The sequence below is a fragment of the Musa acuminata genome, chromosome BXJ2-11 (assembly GCF_036884655.1).
Source record: "Musa acuminata AAA Group cultivar baxijiao chromosome BXJ2-11, Cavendish_Baxijiao_AAA, whole genome shotgun sequence".
Classification (NCBI taxonomy): Eukaryota; Viridiplantae; Streptophyta; class Magnoliopsida; order Zingiberales; family Musaceae; genus Musa; species Musa acuminata.
In genome coordinates, this window is record NC_088348.1 from 28,852,980 (window position 1) to 28,880,000 (window position 27,021).

At 41.1% G+C, this 27,021-nt stretch overlaps 4 protein-coding genes across 8 annotated transcripts in view; 1 reads left to right on the plus strand and 3 right to left on the minus strand.

Annotated features, from left to right (window-relative positions):
- Positions 1-2,994: 2,994 nt before the first annotated feature.
- Positions 2,995-4,019, minus strand: LOC135626177 (uncharacterized). Its single transcript, XM_065131294.1, has one exon. It carries the CDS (start codon positions 3,540-3,542, stop codon positions 3,201-3,203), a length of 342 nt encoding a protein of 113 aa, XP_064987366.1. The 5' UTR covers positions 3,543-4,019; the 3' UTR covers positions 2,995-3,200.
- A 1,181-nt stretch (positions 4,020-5,200) lies between these two features.
- LOC103971863 (uncharacterized) lies at positions 5,201-11,077 on the minus strand. 4 transcript variants are annotated; one of them, XM_065133392.1, is made up of 9 exons: positions 10,844-11,077; positions 10,390-10,684; positions 8,984-9,076; positions 8,311-8,420; positions 7,965-8,190; positions 6,774-6,850; positions 6,351-6,422; positions 5,773-5,889; positions 5,201-5,568 (listed from the first exon to the last, which is right to left on the minus strand). In XM_065133392.1, the coding sequence occupies exons 5-9, from the start codon at positions 8,137-8,139 to the stop codon at positions 5,407-5,409; spliced, it is 603 nt and encodes a 200-aa protein (XP_064989464.1). In that variant the 5' UTR covers positions 8,140-8,190; positions 8,311-8,420; positions 8,984-9,076; positions 10,390-10,684; positions 10,844-11,077; the 3' UTR covers positions 5,201-5,406. The 4 variants fall into 4 exon arrangements, with proteins under 4 accessions (XP_064989464.1, XP_064989462.1, XP_064989465.1 ...); XM_065133390.1 differs by lacking the exon at positions 8,311-8,420 and having other exon boundaries at positions 10,844-11,075; XM_065133393.1 differs by lacking the exon at positions 10,390-10,684 and having other exon boundaries at positions 10,844-10,865.
- Positions 11,078-11,597: 520 nt separating this feature from the next.
- Positions 11,598-14,218, minus strand: LOC103971864 (pheophytinase, chloroplastic). 2 transcript variants are annotated; one of them, XM_065132262.1, is made up of 6 exons: positions 13,843-14,218; positions 13,211-13,322; positions 13,026-13,119; positions 12,711-12,939; positions 12,555-12,624; positions 11,598-12,353 (listed from the first exon to the last, which is right to left on the minus strand). In XM_065132262.1, exons 1-6 carry the CDS (start codon positions 14,172-14,174, stop codon positions 12,024-12,026), a joined length of 1,167 nt encoding a protein of 388 aa, XP_064988334.1. In that variant the 5' UTR covers positions 14,175-14,218; the 3' UTR covers positions 11,598-12,023. The 2 variants fall into 2 exon arrangements, with proteins under 2 accessions (XP_064988334.1, XP_009384280.2); XM_009386005.3 differs by having other exon boundaries at positions 12,711-12,888; positions 13,843-14,215.
- A 3,733-nt stretch (positions 14,219-17,951) lies between these two features.
- Positions 17,952-27,021, plus strand: part of LOC135627493 (MADS-box transcription factor 26-like) — a 10,810-nt gene continuing 1,740 nt past the window's right edge. The window contains exons 1-4 of the mRNA XM_065133617.1: positions 17,952-18,036; positions 18,216-18,542; positions 18,645-18,726; positions 26,504-26,565. Of these exons, the coding sequence (XP_064989689.1) occupies positions 18,361-18,542; positions 18,645-18,726; positions 26,504-26,565 (326 nt within the window). The 5' untranslated portion in view covers positions 17,952-18,036; positions 18,216-18,360. The remainder of the gene's footprint in view (positions 18,037-18,215; positions 18,543-18,644; positions 18,727-26,503; positions 26,566-27,021) is intronic.

Below are 27,021 nucleotides of genomic sequence, written 5' to 3' on the forward strand. Positions count from 1 at the left end.
TCAACTGAAAAAAAAAAAAGAATGTTTGGAAGATGATAGAGCTAAATAATAGACAAGAAGAGAAAGTAGAACATCAAAACTATATTTTAATATGCCAGCATCACATCAAATACAATCTGACTTGGAACTCGACTTAGTCTAATAGGATCATCTAGCCTCATAATCAAATCAAATCTTCTTTCGGTTTTATCGTGAGACTAAGCTAGGGTGTTACAATTATCGTGTTCCGATAGATGCACCTCATCAACTTAATTGTGGTCTACAAGATGGTTTTTGCTTTAACTTAGGGCTCTTAGAAGAATTTGACCAATATTGGACTAGCATGCATTATATTATCTATGTAATTAATTATGCATGTATTATATCATATACCTAAACTTGTATTCCTAATCAGATAAGAACAAAGTGATATGTTTGCCTCGTTCTACCCGTAACTTTGCAGTCTTAGCCATTGAAGACGACTGCTTGCACATTGCTCACGTCAAACAGCGTATATATGGCATCATCAGCTTCCAACCATATGTATTCTGTGGACCTGCAGGTGTTTCACTGCCGGTGAAACTCCCTCTGAAGCAACGACGGGTTCGCCGGCGGCCCATGCATGCAGCTCCTGCATGTCACCGTTAGCGAAGAGGAAGAGTAATGAAGGAGGCTCGTCGATCTCGAATGCATCGCTGGCCCATGCATGCAAAGAGCGCATGGAGATAGATGTCTTCTGGCCCATGCAGAACTCGGAGCTACCGGTGCATCCCTTTCTACAAAACGTAGCGAGAAGTATGTGTTGCCAGCTATCTAGCTTTGAAGTTACGAGTACTTCTGGATCACGATCGACATGAAAGGTCTACAGAGGTCATGCAGATCTTCTTCTAGAGATGAACAATCCCATGATCAACAAGCCATGACATAACACACACAAACACACACACAGAGAGAGAGAGAGAGAGAGGTATGCACATGGATGGAGAGGATCATGTTCCTTCCTGTATATGTATCATATGTTTCTCCATAGTTAAAATAAAAATACATAATCTAATCCCTTATCCCCATAAATTGATCATAAAGAGACAACCTTATAAGGTTCCTATCCAACAAGTAATGGAATCTAATTTTTATCTATTTGAGTTGCCAATCACATTCCTAGCTTTGTTTTCAGAGTAAGCAAAACACCCAACTCATAAGTAAACCCACATACATCCTTTCTTAGTTTTCACACTTTTTAGGGCATTTCAATATATCCTTCTCTTGAAGAATCCATATTTTCCCTTAATATTATTTCAGGAAGAAACCTAACAGATGCAATATCAACTTATCCTATGATCACCACAGTAAGAAAGAATATGTTTAAACACATGAGACTATAATAAAATATTTTGCAGCCATGGCTGAGTCCTTTGCTTGCTTGATTGGAAAGCCAATGATTACATGTGAGACCCACCACCATGTTGATGCTTGAACTATGTCTTTAATACACCCATCCACCATATGACAAACCTTACATAAACCTTTGTTACTCTCTAGGGAATGTTGTTGCTTTCCCATTGCATTCTAATCCAAAAGGCCACCAATATAAAATGTTGGATTTGTTGTGTGTGGAGTGCAACATCAGAATCCAAATCATTGTTCATTGGACTTATGTACTTTTCATCTCCTTCCTTCAATCTCTAGTCAACCCAAAAGCTAAAAAATCACCAACACTTTTGAAGACAAGGCTGAGCTATGATTAAAGATTTGAGGATCAATAAATCAAGTCTCATCTTGTCTAAATTAAACATAAAAAAATATATTCGTTCAATTCAAATTTTGTGTTCAATTCGAATCAGTCAGTCTAATCAAATATGATGATCTGATAACTTAAGATTTTGAATAAGTGATCAATAATAAAAATAATCCCTATCTAGACATCCTAATAGTAAAATAATGGGAGCTGGCAGCAAGCAGCAACATCCTGGCTCTACAGCTGAAGGTGCACCCAGGTGAGTCCAAATTAGAGAGATTTGGAGCATCTTTGCTAGTGTCTATAACTCATTCTTGAAGCCTCTTAGAACATAAATATTGTTAATTTTTTAATGCAATTTTACTGTTATCATCTCCCTGTAATTTTGACTGATCCTTTTTTTTTTTTTGTGGAAAGGATGATCAATGGTGATGATATATCAAAATTATTTATGAAAGATTGAGGGTTTGCTTGCTAAAGGTTTAAAGTTCTGAAACTTATCTGATAATATATATATATATATATATATATATATATATATATATATATATATATATATATATATATATATTAATTAAGTTAGTCAGATTGGTAAAGACTTTGATGATTGATTGATGATGGTTAATTTTCTCAAGCACATATGCTATCATCATCTCTATGTAGATGACTTTTATTAATTACATTAAAAAAATAATTTTTATTAAATTATAAACAACCTTAATGGCATTTATAAAAAAAATATGATATAATGCAGGTTTGACAAAATTTGTATTAAATAAAAAAAAAACTTATTATAGGAATATATAAAATAAGTCCAATATAACACCACATTCATTGTTACTAAAACATTGTGATGGTAGATTATAAAGAATTTCTAATACAACTATTATGAATGTAATCTTTTTAGGACTTTTCTTCTTTTTAAACATTTGGCACACAGTCTTTTAGAAAGCATACATGATTTCAGAGAATTTGTCCAATCATTGCATGACATGATGTGACATTTGCTTAGAATTGAAGAACTATGCAATCAACATTTTTTTCATTTGATTATTATCATGTTGGTTGTTTTAAGTTCAATAAATGGAAGAATATTATAAACACAAAAAAGAATGAACTCATTTAAATATATGATTTATAGAACACAAAAGAACATAGTATGTCAGCTGATGTGATTTATAGGACTATAATCACAAAAAGAACACAAAATCTCATTGCAGTATAATAGAGAATTGTGATATGATGGATGTGTAGAGAGAGATTTATGAGGAAGAGAGTCATAGAGAAGGAACAATGTTCCCAAAAACTCAAATCTATTTCATTCCATGGGTTCCATATTCATAATGTAGCAAAACACCAAAAAAGAAGAAGAAAAAGTTACACTATTCAGAAAAGAAAATTAAAGAAAGCAATAGTAGAAAGAAAGGGAAAAAAAGGAAGCTTTTTTTTTTTGAACAGAGAGGCTCCGCGGAAGGTCAGTGTCAGATCACGACTCCGCGGCCTCCGCTGGGGCCTCCGGCCGCCGATCCGACGGCTTGGCCTGCTGCGCCGCCCCGGTCCCATTGGCGCTGGGCCGCGCCACCTCCAGCCTCCCGTCGATGCAGGAGGCGCACTTCTGCTCGAACCACCCTTCCAGGTCGTAGTGCCCGTACCCCATTATGGTCCGGCCGGAGCACAGCCGCCCCACGATCCCAGCGATCACGCCCAGGACGGCGATCACCGCCAGAACGGCGATCACCGGCCCCACGGACTCGCCATGAGCTCGGTACGACGTCGCGTACACCGGGGGCGGCGGGGGCAACTGCTGCTGCTGGAACGGGAGCGACATCCGACGGTGAAAGAGCGCTAAAATGCCGATATTTAACGGCCACTAGATCGAGAACGCAGGAAGATCAGATCTTTGGAGCCCAACCCCTCCAAAAGATTGGATTTTTGATCGAAAAAAAGCCGACAAGATCGGTTTCTTGGCAGATTGTCGACACGAACAAGGCCCGGAAAGGCGAAAAAAAGATCCAGCTCTAAGCAGAAACACAAGGGAAAAAAGAGGGAAACAAGAGGTCTGGATCTTGAGGAAGATTCAAAGGAATTTATAGGCAAAAAGGGAGAACCTCTCCTTCGAAGCTCCGCCGAGCTCCAAAGAAGGACGCAACCCGCTCCAAGGTTCCTCAAATCATTTCCCAAGGTTTCTGATGGCGATCTAGGTGCTCCCTTAGGTTCCCAAGAGGCAGAGGATGGGGAAAGGAGAGGTTTTCTGGCAGAAAGGTGGGGCTTCTGCAACTTTGTCTGCCAGAGAAGGGAGGCCTTGGCCGGAATGCAGTACCTCGTTGGGGCTCGATCCCAGATACCCTGGATGGCTAACACGTGTCGTATCCAACGGCTGATTTGGGATTGTAGTGGTACCTCGCCTTGGTGGGGTTTATTATATCGTAGTTAAATGTCGTAATGGCCGCGTCCCTTCTTTACACCGCTTTTACTACCTAACATATATATCTATCCATTTGCCCCCCTTCAAAATTAAATGCTATATATATCTATATATTCCTTTAAATATTCAAATCTTTCATATGTCATTCCGACCGATAAACTCAGCTACTAATTAAATATTATTTTTTTATTTTTAATATATTTTTATTAATTATTTGATCCATCATATTTTTAATATTTTTTAAAATAATATTAATGTCGATTTAAATTCTAGTCTCATTGTACCGACGATCAGATAGTAAAAGATAGTTAGGTGGCCTATTCGGAGAGAGAGAGAGAGAGAGAGAGAGAGAGAGAGAGATGAATGCTTGTTTGATCAATGCATCAAGGTAGGCATATGTAACTATGTTGGTGGCCACTAAGGGAGCAAACCTACATTGTAGTGCATTGGACACCCACCTTAGAGAGAACCTAACCTACACTTGCATTGTGTACATGTGATGTGTTCGATTAGCTTCTTTGGCTATTATGCACGAATTAATATGGGGAATAAAAAGAAGAAATTTGGAAATCAAAGTACCTGACTTGTACCAAATGCTTGAAAGTATGGCTGGAGTGTGCAATTGATGATGATTCAGCAATTTAGCATGATATATTATTTATTTAGATCCCTCATTCCATGCTAGATTGATCTCTCTGGACATGAAGTTATCTAATAAACAGATAAAAGATAAGGGAAGATAAATGGGAAGTGAATGTGAACTTAATACAAATTCGATGATGGATAGAGAGACAATTAATCCTAAGACTCCATGCTCCAATGCATCCATGACAATGAAGCACTGTAGGAAGATTTCAGTCTGGTTGAAAGAGTCTGTCTTGATCCTATGGAAATGAGGCCATATTCATTGTAGAGTCTGTGTTAATCCATCAAACAATAGTTTATGCTGTATGATTAACCTTCAGGATTATCTCACAATACCATAAACAAGATTCAGAAGAGAGATAAGCATTAGAAAACCTTCTGACATGCCATGTCATTGTAAAATAGAAGATCACCTGTATCAGCATATATCATGTGATAAATAATTTTATGAAAAATTCAACATGTGATGGCTGGAACATTCTCCACTAGAAATAAAAGAATGCAGGATGCATACCGACTGCATACGACTGCCCTTTATACATGATAACTTGGCATTGATGTAGCATGGTCTACTACCATGTGTACTGGTTGCTAAACTATGTTTCTCTTTGGTAATCACAAGTTATATCACGATTTCAAATGTATCACATACTTCACATTGTATAAAAAGTGCATTGAGATTGAACATAGCCTGCATACAGAAACTAGGTGTTGCTTTGCATCCTCTGTTCAGATGATCCATGTGCACCTCACCCAACCGGCTTTTGAGGAAGTTCAGATTTAACTGTGAACAAGTCACAAAATATGAGATGGAATCCGAATTGCAGAAAGTTCAAGATGTCAACAAAATGAATTTGGTTTCTTTTCAGTGAAATGCAGATGACTCTCATTCAACAATCAAAATAATTGATTGCCTAGAATCATCATTATTGCTATCAAATCTTCATACAAGTTGGACAATGATGCCAGGACCAGTAGGCAAGCAAACCTTATCGATTCCAGCATCAAACCGAAGATTGCAATTAGTACAGCATATGATATGATGATTCTCTCGCAGTTCTCCTCTTTTGCAGATTGGGCACCATACTTTGTTGTTTTCAGCATTCTAGCATGGAGATCAGCAATAACAACACCCCGTATATCAACAAAAAGGTGGTGAAATTTTAAAAAGATTGGAGCTACGAGAACCAGTTAGTTCGAAGGAAATGTGACTTTCTTAAAGAAACAAAAAACAATCAAGCATAGAAGAGGTAAATACAGAGGGCAAAAACGTTCAATTTGTCACACTTGTTTGGAGGAGGTTGAACAACTATCTCATTTAACAATTGCTACTTGCAGATACGACTAACGAGCAACGGGGCTTGGAACTTAAGGATATTGTATATAGCACCAATACTCACGACTGTGATCAACCCTTTGGTTCTCACTGAATCTAAGCAAAGGAAACTAATGGGTCTGGAAGATCTAGCCAAAGTAAGTCACAGCTCTGTTCATTAGTTTTCATGTTTGATCCTCATTGCACCTCTCAATCCATCTTAACCCTAAACGAAAGCAGGATTCAAGTACCACTGGATGTAGTAGAATGACTGTCCCCCACCATTGGCTCCATTCAATGGAGTCAAAGCTGTGATTGCCCAACTGTAAGCATGCAGATTGTAAAAGGATAAGCAATTTCTATAAAGCATAAATTGCAATGACAAAAAGCTGCCCCTGTGGTAATATCATGACCACTCTAGACTAGTTTTATTTCAGTAACATGAATAAATTAAATAACTCTCATGGGACATATTAATTATTTTGCAAACAAATAATTTTTTTATGATGTAAACATGTGATAATGCATGTGCATATACGTGATGAGTGTAGAGAAGTTGCATACTTGCAGCATATTCCTATTCTAACTAACATACGATGTGCAGATGAGCTTATCTCGAGAACAAATTTCATTTTCTGTATCACATTTAAGACTTTTCAAATATTGATATTTACCTGGTTGTCATTAAGATTCATGTTTTCCAAAACTGCTTGAGCTAAGTATTCATCTTCCTTTTCGAAAAATTCAAGCTCTGCAACAGGTTCAACCGGCCGATTATTAATAAATGAGGTATCATAAAATAACAAAAATCTCTATAAAAAATTACAGCAGAAATTACAGTATGATGCCTAAAACAAATTATATAAAAGGCACTGGTTTGCTTGGCATGTACATCACTCTAATGGTAATCCTCATCCCAAACCATGTAAAGATGTTCTCTTGATGAACCTTTAACCATGACGTCATACGATAGTTGGACTGGTACTTATTGGTCCAGCCAAAGACCAATACCAGACCATATAACTTAGCAGTACAAGTCAATATATCAGATCAATATTGATACCTTACTGGCTTAAAGAGTTGTCATAACCAATATCGGATCAAAATATTTCAAACCTTGGCTAAAACTACAAAAGCCAACAGGCTGATAAATCTAGGCAATCATATCCCAAAACTAAAGGATAAGACATCCAAATACTCATTATCTATGTATGCCAGCTAATCAGAATAAAGTTAAACCATAAGAAAGTTTAAACTAACATAAAAAATAGACAAAACACATTTTCTCAAGTTAAGTCACTTCATAGATTTTGATAATTCATTTCCATGAAAACTTACTCAAACAATACTGTAACCACTTGCCTGGGACATGCCAAATAGAACCTTACTATAAGCAGTTGCCTAGAACATGTCAAATAGGACTTAACTGTAAGCACTTGCCTAGGACATGTACAGAGCTACGAACCAGAAGCCCACATTGCAAAAAATTCAGAAAGAGAAAGACAAGCTTAAGTGACATAACTAGAAAAAAGATGGAGCTCTCGAAGCTGTTTTGTCTTCCAATAAGTAAATCACATAGGTTATCAAGAATTTTATTATCAGTCTCATCAAGAATGTCAACTTAATATCAGTCTTCTATGATCACGGCATAAAACAAAAGGATTTCCACACTGATACGTTTGAATCCACAATAAAGTCATCAGTCATCACCATCATATATGACCAGCAACAATATATTCTTTTATGTCCCTGCAATGAAATCCATGCAAACAAGTTTTCCTATGTAACCGTCAGCAGCAATTTATCTTAAACTATTGAAATGTAAATGTCTTCATTCCAGGCACAACTTGGAAGCAGATCATTACCTCTCCTAATTAACTCCTCTCTCAGGTCCTCGTATAGAAGTCTTTGCATCTCCAACATCAGCTCTTCACTTGCAGTTTCAGTTGAGTTTTCCAAATGCAGGCCATCAAATTCCCATATTACATCATTGTTCTTGGAAACAATGTTTCTCTGATTTTCAACTAAAGATGGCTGCATTCTCTGCAGCTCATCAGAAACTATTTCCCTCAATGTTGACTCCACAATGTCCTGCTAACATAAACGGAAGAAATTTAGGCAACCAGAGAAACTAGATGAACAAAACAACAAACACAAATAAATAGATAAAGCGTCCAAAATAAAAAAAAACAAACTATAGTTGAAGCTTACCAGGAATGTACAACATGTAAGATTGCAATTTCAGAGTCACAAGATAATATAATCAGAATCTCCAGAACATTTTTACACTTTAAAGATTGTGAAGAACTTCCAAATTTGTCCTAGAGAACGTAATCAAAGCCACCATCAGTGATGAAGCTAGGCAAGGTGTCATATGCAACAATTGATGCTTATATTTTGCAAGTGAGGTTGACATCAGATGACTAAAAGACTCGATCAGAAAGTAAATCGCAATTCTAATTAGTTTGTCAAATAAGAGATTTCTAGTTGAATAGCTCACTGCACCAATCCCTATAAGTGAAAAATCCAGTAACCCAATTGCCTCGCTGGTAATCCAGTTTTAGCTAAAGTACTGACGATACGAAGATCCCCTGTTGGTAGATAACAAGCGACCAACCCATCAAGAAGATGGTTACAAACAAGGTTTTAAAAACCAATATTAGAAAACCTCGATGCAATTTTATCAGACCTAAGTTTGCCCCTGAAATCATGGTGTTAGGACTGTGCTCCCTTTAGCGCTCCAGTCTTTCTGACCATCATTTCACTTCATCAACCTTTTACTGCAGCCTAACTTGTTAATAAGATAAAATTTGTGTGGTGTGCTAAGAAAACTATATCATGATGATCGAACTACTATCAATTTATTAATATGGTAAACACAGACCTCTGTCTCTTGAGATTGCTGCCTGTTCGACCTGATCTTCCATAGTAATTGGTTTCTCTCCTCTTTGATTCTTTCCAAGCAACACTGTCTAAGCTGCATAAAAGAAAACAATATTATGAGAAAAATGAGAACAAGCAAACCCTATAAGTTGAAATAACAAACTCATTTACTCGTTATACACCATAAAAAAAAAAGAATTTCAAAAATAAAGTACCAAAATGTCAGGATTTCAACCAAAAGCTGGAACAATTTAAAATGTGAGCGGGAAAACTTTGATACAAGCAGCAGTAAATAATGCTAATGGAGAACCTGAATCTAAGATGAATAGAAAACAGGGAAACCATACAGAGCTATTTATTTAAGAAAATAAAATTGAAACTGTTGTTGTTTTGAACTTTTAGTCATAACTAACTTGTAAAGAATTGTGTAGTAAAATATAGCAGTTGTGTAAATAAAAACTATGTAGCATACAAAGAAAATTAAAGCAACTGAATTTGTTCAAGATATCTCTTGTTGATGATAAAATGAAAATCCAAGCATCTGACTGTATTGAAAATACCTCTCAGTGATGACTATTCATTACATATTAACATTGTGTGTCAAAACATTTTGTTCAATCAGTTTTAGCATGTCACCAGCTGGTGTCTAGATACATGTAAATCTAAGGCACATCAAATACACATCCAGAATTAAGGTTGAAATTAGAAAGATTAATAATCACTATTAATCACTTGATGGTGAAAATTCAGTCCCTAGCTTCATTCCAAATGACCAAAGGCTGATTAACAAGGCCTAATAACATTAAGAATTGCAAAATGAGAACGAAAGAGGAAGAAATTATCAGCTATATAATTACTTTGACATGTGCAATGGAATTTGATTGAAAAACATGGAACATCAACAGCAGAAAGAAAAATGCCAGTGTCTTATGCATCAGGCTGTAGGAGCCCCAGGAGCAACAGAAGAGTCACTTCAGGCTAGACAATCAGCTCTAGCTGAAGAACATAGCAAGTTGAGTGCAACACCAATGCTATGTGGATGTGAACTTTGAGAGGAGCATAGAAGTTAGAAGGTTCACGCTCAGCATCATATGATTAATGCATAACAAGAGCTGGGTCTTTCAACAGTAGGAATTACAACGATAAAACCACTTGCAGGCTTCATTCTCAGAAGGAGAACATGAGGAGAAATATATCACACACATGGTTTTCCTTCATGGAATATGCTAGACTTGCTTGTCCTTACCGGCATGCAAAGACCAAAGCATAGATTGTCATGACTCCATTAGCACAACACTAAACAATAATGCAACAGTTCAAATAGGATTGTCGAGCCATTAAGTCTTCGGAATGGGTCATACAACTAATAGGATCAATGTAAGCAAACTTAACCCTGTCCATGGTTACCTGGGTAGCAATGAGCAACCTTACGAAGGGCCAAGGCTCGCCCTTTTTGCATTAGCTCTTGAGTAACGGATAAAAATGTTGCTGGGGAGGAGAAAGGAAAGACGTCTACTCAAGGTAAGAGTGCTTAAAGAAACAATGAGATCAAACATCAAAATAAGTTGCAGCGCCACATGTAGTAATGCGTGCCGCCGTCCACCCACAAATTCCCTATCCATCATGTCAATAGGCCATCTCTCGGAACAAACAGTAGCCAAAAACAGATCTTTTGTACCAAAACAACATCGCCAGGTTGAATCTAACACCAATAAAAAGTAAGAAAATGATTAACTTCCCAATGTCCAGCGTTTTCACAAGCCAAGGAACCCTAAAGCTTAAGCGAAAAAAGACAACCCGGAGCAAAACAGACAAGGAGACCTGGATCAACACTCGGGGGTAGGGCACAAACGATCCGTACCTTCTCTTTCAAATCGGGATGACGGGATTTGAGGGGCGCTCTTCTTTGCCGATCCCCATCCATCGGATCAAGCTTCTTCCGCTGTTTGCAATTGCCAAATCGATCACAATCTCGAGCACAAACACCAAAGCGAGAGGAAGGAAACACCGCCCTTTCCCGCGCCGAAATCAACCCCAACTCGCAGGAGGAGGAGAGGAGTCGCGAAACCGACGCTTCTAAAATAGGAACTCCGAACGGTGACTTTACCGGTCTCTACCTCTTTTCTTGTTTTATTCCGACCCCTTGGGAAATAGGAACTCAGATCGGTGAGCTTACCGTTCTCTACTTCTTGTTTTATTTTTTCTTTTTCTAAAATAGAATGAGTTAAGTTAAGAAATATATTGGGATATAAAGAGATAAATAACACATATAATTATTATCAGATTAATATGGATGATGATGATGTTATTTATATCCATTAGTTTGGACTTAAAAAGGCATTGAGATCCCCTTTACTTATGATAGGATAAGTGTTCTTAGATTGTTCACTCCATTTGTGATCATTGTCATATGTGCTTCTCAAATCACACAGCAGATATTTATTTATGTTCAAAGGCACATTCCTTTGTAAAAAGCATATATTTATGCTAACTCGAGTCAAGCTTTAATGAGTGAGTAAATAACAAATCATCCAGATGATAAAAGACATCACTGAACCAATAGAATCAAAACCACAAACAGATGCATTTGCAATCTTCACATATGGAACAACTGCTACCAAAATTGAACTCATCATACATATAGAAATTCCACTAGAAAGGGGTACAAAAGCATACAACAAATCTTTTCCTTGCATAGGCAATTGAATAATCTGTACATACTCTTTGAAGTGTTGCGTTAAATATTCTTGAGCGTTTCACGGAGTTCATCTCCGACACTAGCTTGTGATCTCACTTGATTCCGGAAATAAGAGCAAAAAGTTAATTAATGGCTAAAATGTAGCAACATAAACTATATTCTGTCTCTGCTAACTTATCTTTTCAAAATCACACAATATATGAATAGTTTTCCAAGAGAGAGCTGTTTACGATCGTGATGCATCAACCTGCTAGTTCCTTTTGTGAAGCACAAGCAGGCGAATTTTTCCTGGCAGCAGAGGAATTACTGAAACATTGCGACGAACGAACGAATAACAGTGCAACTAGCCAGTAGATATCTCGCTCATGGATGGAAGACTAGATAGCCAGGGAAGAAGCTTCTCATGGACCAAATCCGGTCTATCATCATGCGGACAGTGACCAACTCCCGGTAAAACATGCAGTTCTATGTTTGGCAAATTTGATGGCAAAGAAGAGAAGTATTTTCCTACAGGCCCATCAATAGGAGTAAATGGATCTCGATCACCCCATAGAACCAAAACAGGAATAGAAATCTTTGGCATCAAGGACACGGGATTTGGCCCTGGAGGGCCAGTGACAATGGAAACAAATGCATCAAGAGCCCCTTTATCATCTGCTGGTCCCTTGATAATCTGCATATCCAAAAAAATATTACTATAGCAATAAGTTTCAACTCTGAAGTTCAACAAGCTGAATAAACTTTTCCCAAGCAGGCAGGCAAGAAGTATTATGGATCGAAGGAACTAAAGGCTCAAAATGCAGTTTAATGCTTAGAAAAGAATTTGAATTACGAAAATATAGAATAAAACATATTATCTACTATTTTATTCTACCTCAATTAAATCTTCATCAACAGCATCCTTGTTTCCATAAACTGAAAGTAAGATATTCTTGAGATTCTCCCTGCTTTGTTCAACAAGTATTTAAAATAACTTATATCTTTAAACAGAAATAAGAATGCCAAACTGATATTTACCAATAAAATGTACCTTTGTTTAACACGCTCAAAAAGAGCTGATGCTATCACCCTTTGGCTCAGTAAAAAGTCAAACAACCAAAGCAAGGGCAAAAGAAGTTTGATCCTCCAATCATCGACAACCGCCTTGTTGTTCATGCCACCAGCACAGTTTAGCAGCACAAGCCCTCGGACAAGATCTCCATTAGATTCTAGTTTACAAATTAAAGCACTACCATTCGACATCAGATGTGTTCTAAAGCCTATTGCATTGAAGAAACATGAAGCAGAAGTACAAACTTTTAAGAATAAGGATGATCGAAAAGGCCAATCTAAAAGCAAGATTAACCTGAAGCAGCGATAACACATGCAAGGCTTCCAACTGAGTTTCCAACAAGCACCGTAGGCTTCTTTATGACTTCATCCAAGAAATCCAGAATCAACTGTTCAAGCAAAACATGTAGGTTATTCAGAGCAGGTTACCAAAATCAAAATGTTAGATTATTGGAAGTAGAAAGAAAAGCACTGATATACCTGAGCCCAGCCCTCCATTGTGTAAGCAAAACCTGGCGGCTTGTCTGATGCACCAAATCCCAGCAAGTCAAGAGCATAAACTGTGTAGCACTCAGATAATACTCCAATATTCCTAAATTCCAACGGAAGCAACTTCAAGCAATCCCTTATTGCAACACTTTTCACTAAGACACTACTGATTAGGTAACACCACAGGCCATTAAATTAGAAGTTTGGAATTGATTGAGATAGTAAATTGAGGGATAATACAGTGTTTAAAATTGAGCAATTTTAGAATCTCTTATCAGCAAAAGCAAACTCTCGAGTAGGGCTTGATTGTCCTTGACAGTATAATTTACTGGCAGCTAAATCTATGTTGCGTCTTACCAGTGTGTTCTTCACATTTTCCATTCTAGTGTACGAACAAATTGATCACTAATTAATAGATAAACCAACTTTCTGTAAAGCATAGGAGGAAAATTTTCATCATCTAAGTAACATTTCATACATTCTAATGTATTTAAGTGCTTCAGCTGCAAAAAGGATAAGGATGGGGCCAAATCTGCAGCAAGAAACCACAGACGCGTACAAGAAGATGCGTGATTGACGAAGGGCAGTATATCAAACAAAATCTTTTTTTTTTCGCCTCTGACCTGCGCCAGTGGCCGACGGAGGCACCGAAGCCATGAACAAGAAGGAGAGGCGGACCCTTCCCTTTGACAAGGTAATTGACGTCGAAATCCTTCCACTTCCATACGGTGCAGCAGTCGCGTATCTCCTTCAGGTCCCCGCTTGTGTCCGCGTGCGTCAAGGCGAGGCCTCTTCCGCTGCCTGACGCAATCCTGAGGCCGCGGACACGCTTCCAGTGGCCAGCGGATGAAGGAACGCGGGAAGGAGAACGGCAGGCGGTGGTGAAGGGTAGGAGAGGAGCGGTGGCACACGGTGGAGAGTAGGAAGAGGGTGTTCGAAGCAGAACAAGAGCCATTGCCAGTGCTCTCTCTCTCTCTCTCTTTCTCTCTCTCAAACACACACACACACACCACTACATACCACAGCCAAGACTGGTGGCCTCCATTGAGGTCCAATATGGGCTGGGCCGGTAAAGAAATGAGCTGTATCTGTGACGGCTAGTAGTTACTAAGTATACGATTCAGGGAGTTATAGTGTAAAGTTGGGACAATTTAAGTCTAGCTTAGGCTTAATTTGACTGAGGCACATTAAATTGCTGTTAGGCCAAACGGATCAATATTTTTTGGACTAATTACATGTTACCCTATATAATTAGTTATATTTAGTATTTCAGTCTTTATATTTTTAAAAATTATATTAACATTCTTATGTTTATGAAAGTGAACATTTAATCTCGTTTTCTCCTGCAATCATCTCAGTTGACGAAAATATTTCACATGCTATCATATGAAGAAAATATATTAAAATAAGATTAAAAAAAGTAAAGTTATAGTACTATTTTCATTGTCCAAAAAAATAAAAACAAAATAAGAGAGAAGAGTTTTGTTGGTAAAGGAAGTGAGGTAATACTATTTAATTGATCTATCTTTTCTCTCTATGTTTTTGAAGATTTTGTTGGAAAGTGAAATATTTGATAGAAAGGATTTTTCTCTTATGATCTTCCACATCCATTGACTGCCATAGGATTATTGGTTTCTGCTTTCACATAAGTTACAGAAGTAAAAAATTAATATCGGTGAGAATAGCATTATAAAATTATTTTTTAACTCTATTTTAGTGTTATTTTCTATATGATAGCACGTATGGTATCTTCGTTAGCAAAGTTAATGACGTGAGAAGAAATATGGTTAAATATTTTCGTATAGGAATTTAATGTGCCTTTTGAAAGTGCAAGGATGGACATACGTAGCTAACTATAAGAGATAATCTATCATTAACCTATATTTCTTAATTTTCACTTAATTTTTCCTCTTAATTTAGATTTCATTTGATTAGATTGGGTGGGAGGGGTCCAATTCAATGATAGTCGCGGCTAGTTTAGTTCAAGAAAACCAGAGTAATCATCAATTGGGCCAATTAATGTCATCTTATAAATCTAATGTAGGAATAGCATATATATATATATATATATATATATATATATATGTATATATGTATATGTATATATATATGTATATGTATATATATATATATATGTATATGTATATATATGTATATGTATATATATGTATATGTATATATATATATGTATATATATATGTATATATGTATATATCTGATAGAGCATATCTTGGTCTCGGATGAATCACCATCGACGTCACACGCCACTAATGTCAGAATTTGACACCATACGCCACTAGAACTCCAAGGTGCACGCCACGTCGGGTTTCGTACCAATGCACTATGTGACATGACTACCCTTAGAGCTCGGGTCGGTATCGTCTGACGTCGCTCAGGTACCCCTGAAGACGCCAACTCGTCAGAGAAGTCGTATCTCCCAACAAAAGTCAGCAGAGACACTGAACCGAGGTGCAACCAATACTCGCATGATGGTATAAAAACCCTTGGCCGGGGGGAGAGGGAAAAAAAAAGGAGAAAAAAAGGGGAGAAAAAAGTGAACACTCAACTAACTTACTCGTCGAAGGGGCCAAAGTCGAGGAGCACCCGACGAGGGCCATTTTTGCAAGGAGGCAGTCACCCCCGAACGACGAGCGTCCCAGCTCGAAAATCACCATCCAACCCACGGAAAAGAGCAGCCATTCGGCCCGGATCCCTGCCAACACCCTTTTCCGAAGGCGCGGCCACGTCACGACGACAAACCGCTAACCACCACGGAGACGGAGGGACGCAACCCATCACAAAGGGCGTCCAGACCGACAGACCGTGGAGTGCTGACCAGTATCCTCTACGAAGGGCCCAGTCGCCCCTGCCGGTCCGACTCTCGCCCGAAACACACCAAAACGACCACCTTATCATCCTACTCACCTCGCCAAAGGATCCCGACATCGGCCCGCGGACCTAACCGTGCTGACTAATCAGCCACGATACTTTTGTTCACTAACAATATCCAAAATTTTCTCCACTCAGATTGAACTCAACAAGATTTTATATTATATGATCAGTAGTTCAATGCTCCAATGAAGTGCATTACTTAAACATGTTGTCCTTGAAGAGTAATTCAAGCTGTAGATGTGAATCATGGTGAATGAATAAAGCCACTGGATATGTTTTTACGTGCAACAGATACGAATCTCTTCCACAATAAACTCTCTACAGGTTGCATTCTTGAGATAGATTCTTTGCGGCTTCCTCAGTAAGATGGCATTAGAATTTATTAAACATAAATCTCCATGGGCTCCTCAGCAATGCATAGGTTAATCGCTTGTTTAAACTAAATGAGTGTCATTCTAATTCAAACAGGGAAGAAAATGATCAGACTAGTCTGTGCAGATGTTCCCAAGGAGAAGAGAACCATATTCCATAGTTGATGTGAAATACTCTATAATTTCCCAGCCCAAATGGAGAACAGCTTGGAGCCAATAAGGACATGGAGTTCAACTCTTAAAGATTTTTCTTTGGTTGGATCAGATCATGCTAATAGTGATTCACTGGATTCCCCGAAAAGATCTCTACTTTTAATTTTTGTATTTTTGTTTTCTCCCACACATGTTCTTGTAGTTCTTTACTGCCGCAGAAGAATCAGGGAGAAACATGTCTGCAGCAGTGCAATTGATGTCCTATGAACGGCTGCCTTCTCTTTTGGAGCTGTGGCCTCTGCACACGAGAGTTTGGTGCCTTGGGAGTTAAGCAATCCCCCGGTTGGATGCAAGAGCTGAGGAGCTCCAATGGCAGCTTGGGTCCCTCCACCCACACCTCAGCTAAAAGGAGTTGAATCTCCTTTAACACAACAGTGATAAGTGATATGCTCCTGTGCTGCATAATCTATGACCACGAATGGAACCTCCTGCAGTGGTTGGGCATTTGGTTCTCTGTCCTCGGAGCAATTCCTATATGTCACTTTTTCCAGCTTTTGTCCACCTATGAACACTTGTCCAATTACGAGGGATGATTTCTTTTCAACCCAACATCTGACAGAGTCAACAGATTCTCTTAGCAGAACCAGAATGCATTCCATTCTGCAAGAAAAAGAAACTTTCATGGGGAATCAAATGTAGCTGTCTGTAATTTATAGTCCTAAGGAATGGCACTTGATCTTCTTACTTTTTTATATTGGGACGAGGAATAGAGATCTCAAAGTTTCACCATGGTATTGTGATAGCCTCGTAGGCTTGTAGTTGAGAAGTTGAGTGCCATCAGACTCGTACTACTAATATTCTTTCCTTGTCTCCTCCTGCTTGAAGGAGAAGACTTCGAGAGACTATTAAGGAAAGGTAGCTAACAAAAGAGGAGCTTAAGAACTCAAACAGGCCATGCATGAAATGAAATCTGAGGACCTTTTCTCAAGTTCAATGAGCAACCATGTCTGGGCTTTACATTTAATTAAGCAAAAAGAAGCAGCAGGAATCTTGTGAAGCTTTATGCCCTAAACCACCAGCATCCATGAGGCACCCACCAAGGTATGTCTTCTCATGCCAAAATGTGCCGAGTGTGCTCTTCGACTGGCACTGGATTAATCCTTCAAGATCGCCAATGGATGGGAGGAAGGATCGGGATTCCCCTCATGCATTTATTTACCCATTGATTGGACATGATTCTTGTGCTCACAGCACAAAAGAGAGGGATGGAATGAGATGGGACTCCAAAAGAGCTTGTGCAGCCCTCGCTCTGTAGCTCTCTTTTACGTTTGTCACACAGTCGATGAATCAGAAAGGTGTCTTTGGAGGGACTCGAAGGCTCAGTTGCAACTGCTCTGACATGTATTTTTTTTGGTCGATAACGTAGAATTTATAGTCCGTATCTATCGAATTATATTATTATGATGATACGATCTAAAAAATGATATATTTGAAAAAGCACGAAAACATGGTCTGTAGAAACCGACCAATAGAGGAGAAGGATGGTGATGTGTAAAGATGCCACCACCAATCGCTTGCAGATCGAAGGAGCTCTTATAAATGACGAAGCTGCGTTCATGGAGATGTCGTTGTTTACGGCAAGTCGACAGAGAAAGAGCGGAGCCCGAGCTCAGTGGTGCAACAACCTCGAAGCTAGTCTAAACTAGTGGGAGGTTGTGTGCAAGAATGGTGCGCGGCAAAGTGCAGCTGAGGCGCATCGAGAACCCCGTCCACCGGCAGGTCACCTTCTGCAAGCGCCGGGCAGGACTGCTGAAGAAGGCGAGGGAGCTCGCGGTGCTGTGCGACGCCGACATTGGCATCATCATCTTCTCTGCGCATGGCAAGCTGTACGAACTGGCCACCAAGGGGTAACCACACCAACGCCCTCAGTCTGCACTCCTCAATACTTCATGCATTTATGGTGTTTGCTGCAAGTGCTTACTGAGTTGCTGTTCTGCAATCATCTCAAGGACCATGGAAGGTCTGATCGAGAGGTACAAAATGACATCTGAAGAACCTCAACCTGCATCTGCTGATGTGAATCCACCACAGGTTAGTTCCGTCCTTCAATCTCTCAGCCCTGCTTAGAATATTATCGATGAATAGATTTTGTCTCATCTGTTCGCTTGGATCATACTTGGAAGTTTTCGGTTGAGTGGGATCGATGAAGCAACTACTGATGCTTCAATCTTGATGATTGTTCATTTCTTTGTGGTAGAATTGATAGAAATTGGCATCTTTACATAATGTCACTTTCATGGAAGGCATGGCCCCATGAAAGGCACATTGCATGATGCTCCAAGGGGAAAGGTTTGCGGTCTGCTGAACTTTGGAAAGTCTGAGAATAACTAAAGCCACCACCATCTGGAAGATGCAGCACCAGTTGATCAGCTTAGTCATTGACTTTAAGATGCCTGGAGCAGTATGATCTTATCAAAGCATCTAATTCATCCTCTGCTGTCCCAATTATCTAAAGAGAATGGCATGTGTGTGCTTCACTCCGTTGCCCCAGTTTGTCATTTTTCAGTTCAAGAATCTTGACGAGCGTCAAAAGAAGGTCCATAAACTCTTCAAATATTCCCAAAATCCTTCATCTTGGAAACGAGGCTTTCCAACAAATTGAGCAAGAAACACTCGTTGATAAGTTTAGCACGTGCACAAACATAATTACTTTGGATAGTAGATTACTGTTTAAACATATAGACTAATTCATATTGGACAACCTATGTTGCAGAGTGATATGGATCTTTGTTGATTAGACATAGCTTGAGAAAAGATATGTCATCCTTTGAATAAAAACATATCAGATACATGTTTTCCTTCTATCAAAAATCATGACTCTTGCTTGTGAGGCTGTGAAATAGAAGAATAACCCTATCTCTGCTGAAACTTTATAGGACACGAGTTGCACATATCCATCTTATTTTAACTTATCTCGTTCAAGATTATATACCTTCTTTTTAAAGTTCTCCTAAAAAGTTATATAAACTTTTAATTCTCGAGTTCCACACACTGTAGCTTGTTTTTAAGACCATTGAGTTTCTCCTATTGTTGGTGTCTTCACGCTCTGTCCTGGGAGTCAGTACGACTTGGTTCAATCCTGATCATGCGAGGGCATCCACGTGGATGTCCGAGGTGGTAATGGAAGGATATGGTCGGGTTGGGGTTGACACCTCCTGGACCGACCCGAGATGAGACTTGAGCTCTCACTTCAGTGTTGCCATCCTGTACAGAAGGTCGATGTCGGGAGAGGGATCCCCGACTCAACCCCACCGAAGCTCAAGTTAGACTGAGGTGGGTTTAAGGGTGTTTTCAATGTCCGAGTTTCGATCCCCCGGCGCAGACCAGGGGGTCAATATTTATACTTGTCATAGGGAGTCGGCCGTATTCAGGTTGTTAATGGTCTTCGATGCTCCGGGTGGTCAGTACATATTCTCCAGGCATAGGTCGACCTGTATTGTTCTGCGTTGCACGGCGCCGTCTTGTACGACCTCGGGTGGCGCGGGCATGGTCACATGTCACCACGAGGATGTTGCGTCCCTTCAAGTCCATACCTGCGCGCGTGCCTCCTCGGAACTGAGGCACGCTGCCAACTCTGAGGCACCACGTCGACTTCAAGATGCCACACCAACTCTAAGATGGATGTCGATCATTGTCGCATGGGCGATACCAAAATATTCCATATCATTCTCTCCCCCCTATAAAGACATGCCCTCGGTTCCTCATAGGGGGCTCGAGGTCTGTCTTTTGTGTTGTGGTCGATCAGGGTCCCTACTTTTCGGCTGGATCTGTGGTGCCTTCAGGTGCAAGAAATTTACTGTGGTAGGCCCTTTACGGCTCAGGTGGTTTGTCTTCATTTCCTTGGCTTGCTGTAGCAGGTCATCTATTCTTCCGAGCTATGTGACTCAGGTGCATGTTTATCGCGATTGGTCTTCCAACCAATATGTCTAGCTCGGGCACACATTCCCGTTACGGGTCTTCTAGCTAAGGTACATGAATCGGGCTCTGCTTGGCCAAGGTGCACAATTCGAGCTTTGTTTGGCCGAGGTGCATGACTCGGGCTCTACTTGGTCGAGGTGCATGATTCGGGCTCTGTTTAGTCGAGGTGCATAATTCGGGCTCTGTTTAGCCGAGGTGCATGACTTGAGCTCTACTTGGCCAAGGTGCATGGCTGGGGCTCTGCTCGGCCGAGGTGCATGAGTTAGGCACACGTCCACCGTAGTGGGTCTTCTGGCTGAGGTACACAACTCAGGCTCTGCTTGGTCGAGGTGCACAACTCGGGCTCTATTTGGCTGAGGTGCACGACTTGGGCTCTGCTTGGCCAAGGTGCAAGACTCGAGCTCTGTTCAGCCGAGATGCATGACTCGGGCACACGTCTGCCATAGCGGATCTTCTAGTCGAGGCACACAACTCGGGAACAAACCCGCGTAGCGGGCTTTGCATGACCAAGGTGAGTTGAGGCAGTTGGGCGAGGTGCACCTTTAGATTTTCGAAGGTTTCCTCACATTCAGGGGTCCATACAAAGTCACTAGAGTGTTTCAGAGCTCGAAAGAAGGGGAGGCACTTATCGCCTGACCGAGATAGGAACTGGTTGAACGCTCTTAATCTTCTGATAAGGCGTTGAACTTCCTTGACCAAGTAGGGGGATTGCAACTCGATTATTGCTCAGATCTTCTCAGGGTTTGCGTCCACCCCCCTTTAGTGGATGATGAAGCTGAGAAACTTGCCAGAACCGACCCCGAAGACACACTTGGAAGGATTCAGTCGTATGTTGAATTTCTTGAGCATTTGGAACATATCGACTAGGTTGGCCAAATGGGTGTCAGCCACTTTACTTTTGATGATCATGTCATCGACATGCACCTCCATGTTTCTCCCGATTTGGTGCTTGAACATTTTATTGACCATCTTTTGGTACATGGCTCCGGTATTTTTCAAACCGAAGGACATGACCTTGTAGCAATATACTCCTCGATCAGTGATGAAGGCAATGTGCTCTTGGTCTTGGGGTGTCATTTGGATTTGGTTGTAACCCGAGAAGGCATCCAAAAATGTGAGAAGTTTATGTCCCGAGGTGGCGTCTACTAGTTGATCTATCCCTGGAAGGGGATAACAGTCCTTCGAACTAGGGTCTGCAGTATCGAACTGTATCGCCCGTACCGGTTCGACAGGTTGCCGGTACGCGGACCGCCTGTTATCGGTCCGAGTGCACTGTAGCACTGTAGCAGTGCTACAGTACTCGGCACACCTGAGTGTACCGCTCGGTATATCGTACCGTACCGGTACCGAGCCCAGGTCGAAATACCGGTACGGTACGGTATTGCGAACCTTGCTTCGAACATACCTGGTTGAGATCGGTATAATTAACGCACGTCCTCCAGCTTCCATTAGACTTTCTGATAAGTACTACATTAGACAGCCATTGAGGATAGTTCATCTTGGTTATGAATCCCGCCTCCATTAGACAGTCCACCTCATCGCTAATTGCCTTCAGTCGGTCGGGAGCAAACTTCTGTGGTTTTTGCTTCACAAGATATGCCTCGGGGAAGATGTTTAGCTGGTGCTGTGCGACCTTCGGGTCGATTCTCGGCATGTCCTTCGGGGACCAGGCGAACAGGTCAACATTCTTTACAAGGAAGTTGATGAGTTGGACCCAGTCTTTCTCCGAAAATGTAGACCCGATCTCGACGACCTTATTAGGTCGGCTCTTGTTGAGGGGAACCTCTAGTACTTGTTCGGTCAGCTTTGGATGAGGCGGTGCTTTGGCTACATCTCAGGGGTCCTCTAAGGGTAGCTTGGGCTTCCATTTTTTTGGCAGTGTGTGACTACTGTCGGATAGCATTGCCTTGACTCATAAGGGTCGCTCCTCACCTCTCCGATTCCTGCTCGGATCGAGAACTTCATTGCCCGATGATAAGTGGAAATGACCATCCTCAGCTTATTAAGGGTCGGTCGGCCTAGGATCACGTTGTACGCCAAAGGGAGATTGACCACCATAAACGTGACCATTAAAGTTTTGTACCTTGGCTCCTCCCCGATGTTAATAAGCATAGTGGTGGTTCTAAGGGAAGAGATGGAATCCCTCATGAACCCAGTGAGTGCCGAGGTCATTAGGGTGAGATACTTATTGGTCAGGCCGAGCTTCTGGAAGGCATCGAGGTATAGCACATCAACGGAACTACCAGTGTCCACCAACACCCTCTTTACTCGGGCGTTGGCAATTCTGATCGAGATCACTAAGGCATCATCGTGGTCGGGGTACTCGGCTTCTCTTGCCTTAAAAGTGATCTCGGGCCCGTCTCTCTACCTGGGATGCTTCTTGATAGTAGCTCAGGTGTAGGCTTTGCGTCCCGACATGCTATCCCCCTTGGATGTTGGACCGTCAATCAAGGATTGAAATATCATATCGTACCGAAGTTTCGACATTCTCTCGGTACGGTACGATACTATATACCGAGCGGTATACCACTCGGTATACCGTTCGGTATATATATATATATATATATATATATATATATAATATTTTATTTATTTATATATGTTTATATATACAAGTTAAAAAAAATTTTGCGACGTCGCCGCCTCTCTTCTCCCTAGGTGACGTTGTAGAAAAACGAGGCGACGTTGCCTCTCTCTCTATATATAATCTTTTATTTATATGTCTATTTATTTATATATTTATATATAAATTTTTAAAAATTGTGCGACGTTGCCTCTCTTCTCCCCAGGCAGGGCAACATCGCAGAAAAACAAGGCGACATCGCCTTTATATATTATTTATTTATTTATTTATAAATAAATAAATATCGCCCGGTAGCGAGCGGTCCGCGTACCGGTACGTACCACCCGTACCGGACGATATCATTTGAAACTGTATACCTTGCCGCCAATGATGACGTCAATCTCTTCTCAACTAGGTCGTGGGGGCATACAGAGGGCTCTCGGGGCTTTCTGAGGTAGCGCTCGAGGTGCCGCCTATGAATGAGCTCCTCGATTTGGTTCTTCAGGTCTCGGCACTCGGTGTCGTGGCTGTAGTCATGGTGGAACTTGTAATATTTGGATCGATCCCTGAACTCGTATGGAGTCTTTAACAGGTTAGGCTCTATTAAGAGCCCTTTCTCCCTAATTTGGAGAAAGATCTCTATTCTAAATGAGTTGAGAGGTGGCAGAGGGGGCCTCGAGAGTGATGGCTCGGGTTGGTTAAGCCTTCTTCTGGGTGGCCTCGAGGATTGGCCCTGGGATTACTCCACGTGGGGCCTCTTGTGGGACTCCTCGTGCTTTTCTACCACCAATGTCTCGGCAGCAACATAGTGGTTGGCTCGTTGGAGCATCTCGGGGATGGTTGTTGGCGGCCTCTCGACCAATGACTAAAGAACCTTAAAGGTCACAGGCCCATCATGAACGCCTGCATAACTAATAAGGGGTGGGTGTCTGGAACCCCTCGGATCTCAATGGCGAAAGCGGGCGATGAAGAGGGAGAGGAGTTTGTCCTCCTTCTTCAGCTCGAGGAGCACGGCCCCGGACGGTTAGGCCATGCGTTGGCTAAGAAGTAAAGCTCGAACTCCCTTGTGAGCTGGTCAAAAGATGAGACCGAGGACGACCTTAGTTGGTTGTGCCACATTCGAGCCAAGCCTCCCAGGGTAGTAGGGAATGCCCTACACATTAGGGTGTCAAAGTATCGTATAGGGTCATCTGGGCTCAGAAAGTAGTGACGTGCTCTGCTGGGTCGAAGCCACCATCATAGGCCTCAAACATTGGGAGGCGGAAGTTGAGGGGAATATGTTTGTCCTGGATTTCTTGGACGAAGGGGAACCCTGCCGAGGTGCTTTCCCCGAATTCTTCCTTGGACTTATGGAATTCTCTCTAGACCTTGTCCAGGCCCCAATTTACAAACCATAATTGGACCCGAAATGAGTCATTAGCCAAGTCGAACGATAGAGTGTCGAGCTCGAGGAAGGTCGAGGTAGCACATCTAGGCATGGGGGCACTACGCTCTGTGGTTGGCCTCAGGCCTCCCGATTGCTCCGTAGTTGATGGGTGAACGTTCGGAGCCAGGGGGGCTGGCCGACTGGGGCGGCATCATGAGGTGTAGGGGTGAGTGCAGGCTAGATCTCGGGTGACGGCTCGAGGGAGGAGCCACCTGCTAAGCTAATTGGGTTATACAGGGTGCAATGGTCTATATTATCCCTGCCAACACCTGCACTTGGTAGGTGAGGCTAAGGAACATCTTGGTAGAGATGATTAGATACCCTGCTCCAGCCCTAGGAGGTGAGAGCCTAGGGTTTTTGAACAAATGCAAATATCGACCCAAGGACTAAGCCAAGGCACTCCTATCCATGTGAGGGAGAGTGGGCAGCTGCGCCGCAAGTCTGAAGGTGGAGTGGGTGGCGAGCGCCTCCTTGTTGGGCCGTTCGCTGGGATTGCTCGGTGGTGGCCGCTCTTGTGACATTGGGCCCTCCTTTTAGCACCAAAAATATTGGTGTCTTCATGCCGTGTCCTAGGAGTCGGTACAGCTTGGTTCGGTCCTGATCATGCGAGGGCGTCCACATGGATGTTCGAGGTGATGATGGAAGGATAAGGTCGGGTCGGGGTTGACGCCTCCTAGACCGACTCGAGATGAGACTTAAGCTCTCGTTTCAATATTGCCTTCTTGCACAAAAGGTCGATGTTAGGAGGGGGATCCCCGACTCAACCCCATCGAAGCTCAAATTAGACTAAGGTGAGTTTGAGGGTGTTTTCAGTGTCCGAGGTCTAATCCCCCAGCGTAGACTAGGGGGTCAATATTTATACTTGTCATAGGAAGTCGGTCGTACTCAGGTTGTTAATGGTCTTCGATGCTCCAGGCAGCCGATATGTATTCTCCGAGCGCGAGTCAACCTGTATTGTTCTACGTTGCGCGGCGCTGTCTTGCATGACCTTGGGCGGCGCGGGCACAGTAGCATGTCACCGCGAGGATGCTACATCCCTTTAAGTTCGTACTCGCACGCGCGCCTCCTTGGCACCAAGGCACGCTGCCAACTCCGAGGCACCACATCAACTTCGAGATGCCACACTGACTCTGAGATGGCTGTCGACCGTTGTCGCATGGGCGGTACCAGAATATTCCCTATCACCTATCTCATCTATCAAATTAAGATAGTAGATGGATTGGCAAGGGTCAATAATTTATGGATTTGATCTATGCATAACATTTTAATTATTCTGCGAGCTCAATGATTACAGAAAAGTTACAAATATAAATAAATGCAATCTATTTCATTTATCTGCTTAAGCTTTTACATTGATTGACAGAATTTAATAATTTAACACATTCAGTCCATGTTATTTCTCTTTACATATTGGTAATAAAGATTGCTAATAGGTGGGGATTTTTGTCGGATATCAGGCACACATTAGGTTAGAGATGGAAATATAAATTATGCTCCAAAAAGTTTCAGAAAGATGAAAAATACTTCTAGAAATATAAAGTTTTTTGGAATTCAAATTTTCTAAATTTCATACCTATGTATAAAAATCCTTAGCATCATGTTTCTTTTTTTCCTCCTTTAACTTGAAGAAGAATAGAATAGATATTATGTGAACATGTGAAAGAAGTTCCCATTACAAATGAAAATTGTTGGTTAAGCTTCAAAAGAAAGAGAAGTGGACAAGAAGAAGCGTATTTCATATATACCAGCTATGTTTTTCTACCTTCCTCTGTTTGAACATTGAAAAAGATGAGGTTCTAAGAACATTAGATCATATCATAAGGAAAAAAAATACCTTTGACAAGTTTATATCTTCTACTACAACCCTCTCTCATGGTTTAATATTGTCTTCATTTTACTAGGAATCTGAAAGAGAGATATCCATGTTGAAGCAAGAGATCAATCTCCTGCACAAGAGTCTGAGGTAATTTTACAGAAGTTATTCTATCTATGATCAAAATAGAATCATTAGCAATTTAACATATCAACAAAGAAGATTATATGTAAAAGAGGATTCATTTTCATGAGGTTACAACCTACTCTGCAATTCTGTGAAGGAAAGAAAGACAGAATACAACTTACACTACTCCACATTTCTTTCCTATTATTTCATTTCGGTTTATAGGACTAACAGGAACTTCCTCTCTAGATTACATAGCAGCTGAAGATTCTCTCTCCTCCTGGATTCCCCTCTCTCTCTCTCTCTCTTTCTCTCTCTCTCTCAGATCCTGCAAAGAGATGAAACTTGCAAAACATCTGATTTGTTTGACGTGAGAATTGTTTTTTTATAGAATGTCCTATGTTGGAGACACACCGAGATAGAGTGAGTCCATTTCCAGCTTAGCTCTCAATTGTCTTTATTTAACTTGTCATGGTATAT

Bases quoted from the DNA above. Each gene is read 5' to 3' on its own strand.
- LOC135626177 (XM_065131294.1), bottom strand. From the start codon at position 3,542: ATGTCGCTCCCGTTCCAGCAGCAGCAGTTGCCCCCGCCGCCCCCGGTG.
- LOC103971863 (XM_009386003.3), bottom strand. From the start codon at position 10,906: ATGGATGGGGATCGGCAAAGAAGAGCGCCCCTCAAATCCCGTCATCCC. The intron at 9,077-10,843 runs GTACGGATCGTT...TCTTTTATGCAG, and splicing joins ATCCCGATTTGAAAGAGAAG to CTTAGACAGTGTTGCTTGGA. The intron at 8,191-8,983 runs GTCTGTGTTTAC...TTATGTTAGCAG, and splicing joins AGCAATCTCAAGAGACAGAG to GACATTGTGGAGTCAACATT.
- LOC103971864 (XM_065132262.1), bottom strand. From the start codon at position 14,174: ATGGCTCTTGTTCTGCTTCGAACACCCTCTTCCTACTCTCCACCGTGT. The intron at 13,323-13,842 runs GTCAGAGGCGAA...GTTGGAATTTAG, and splicing joins TCCGTCGGCCACTGGCGCAG to GAATATTGGAGTATTATCTG. The intron at 13,120-13,210 runs GTATATCAGTGC...TTGCTTGAACAG, and splicing joins CAATGGAGGGCTGGGCTCAG to TTGATTCTGGATTTCTTGGA.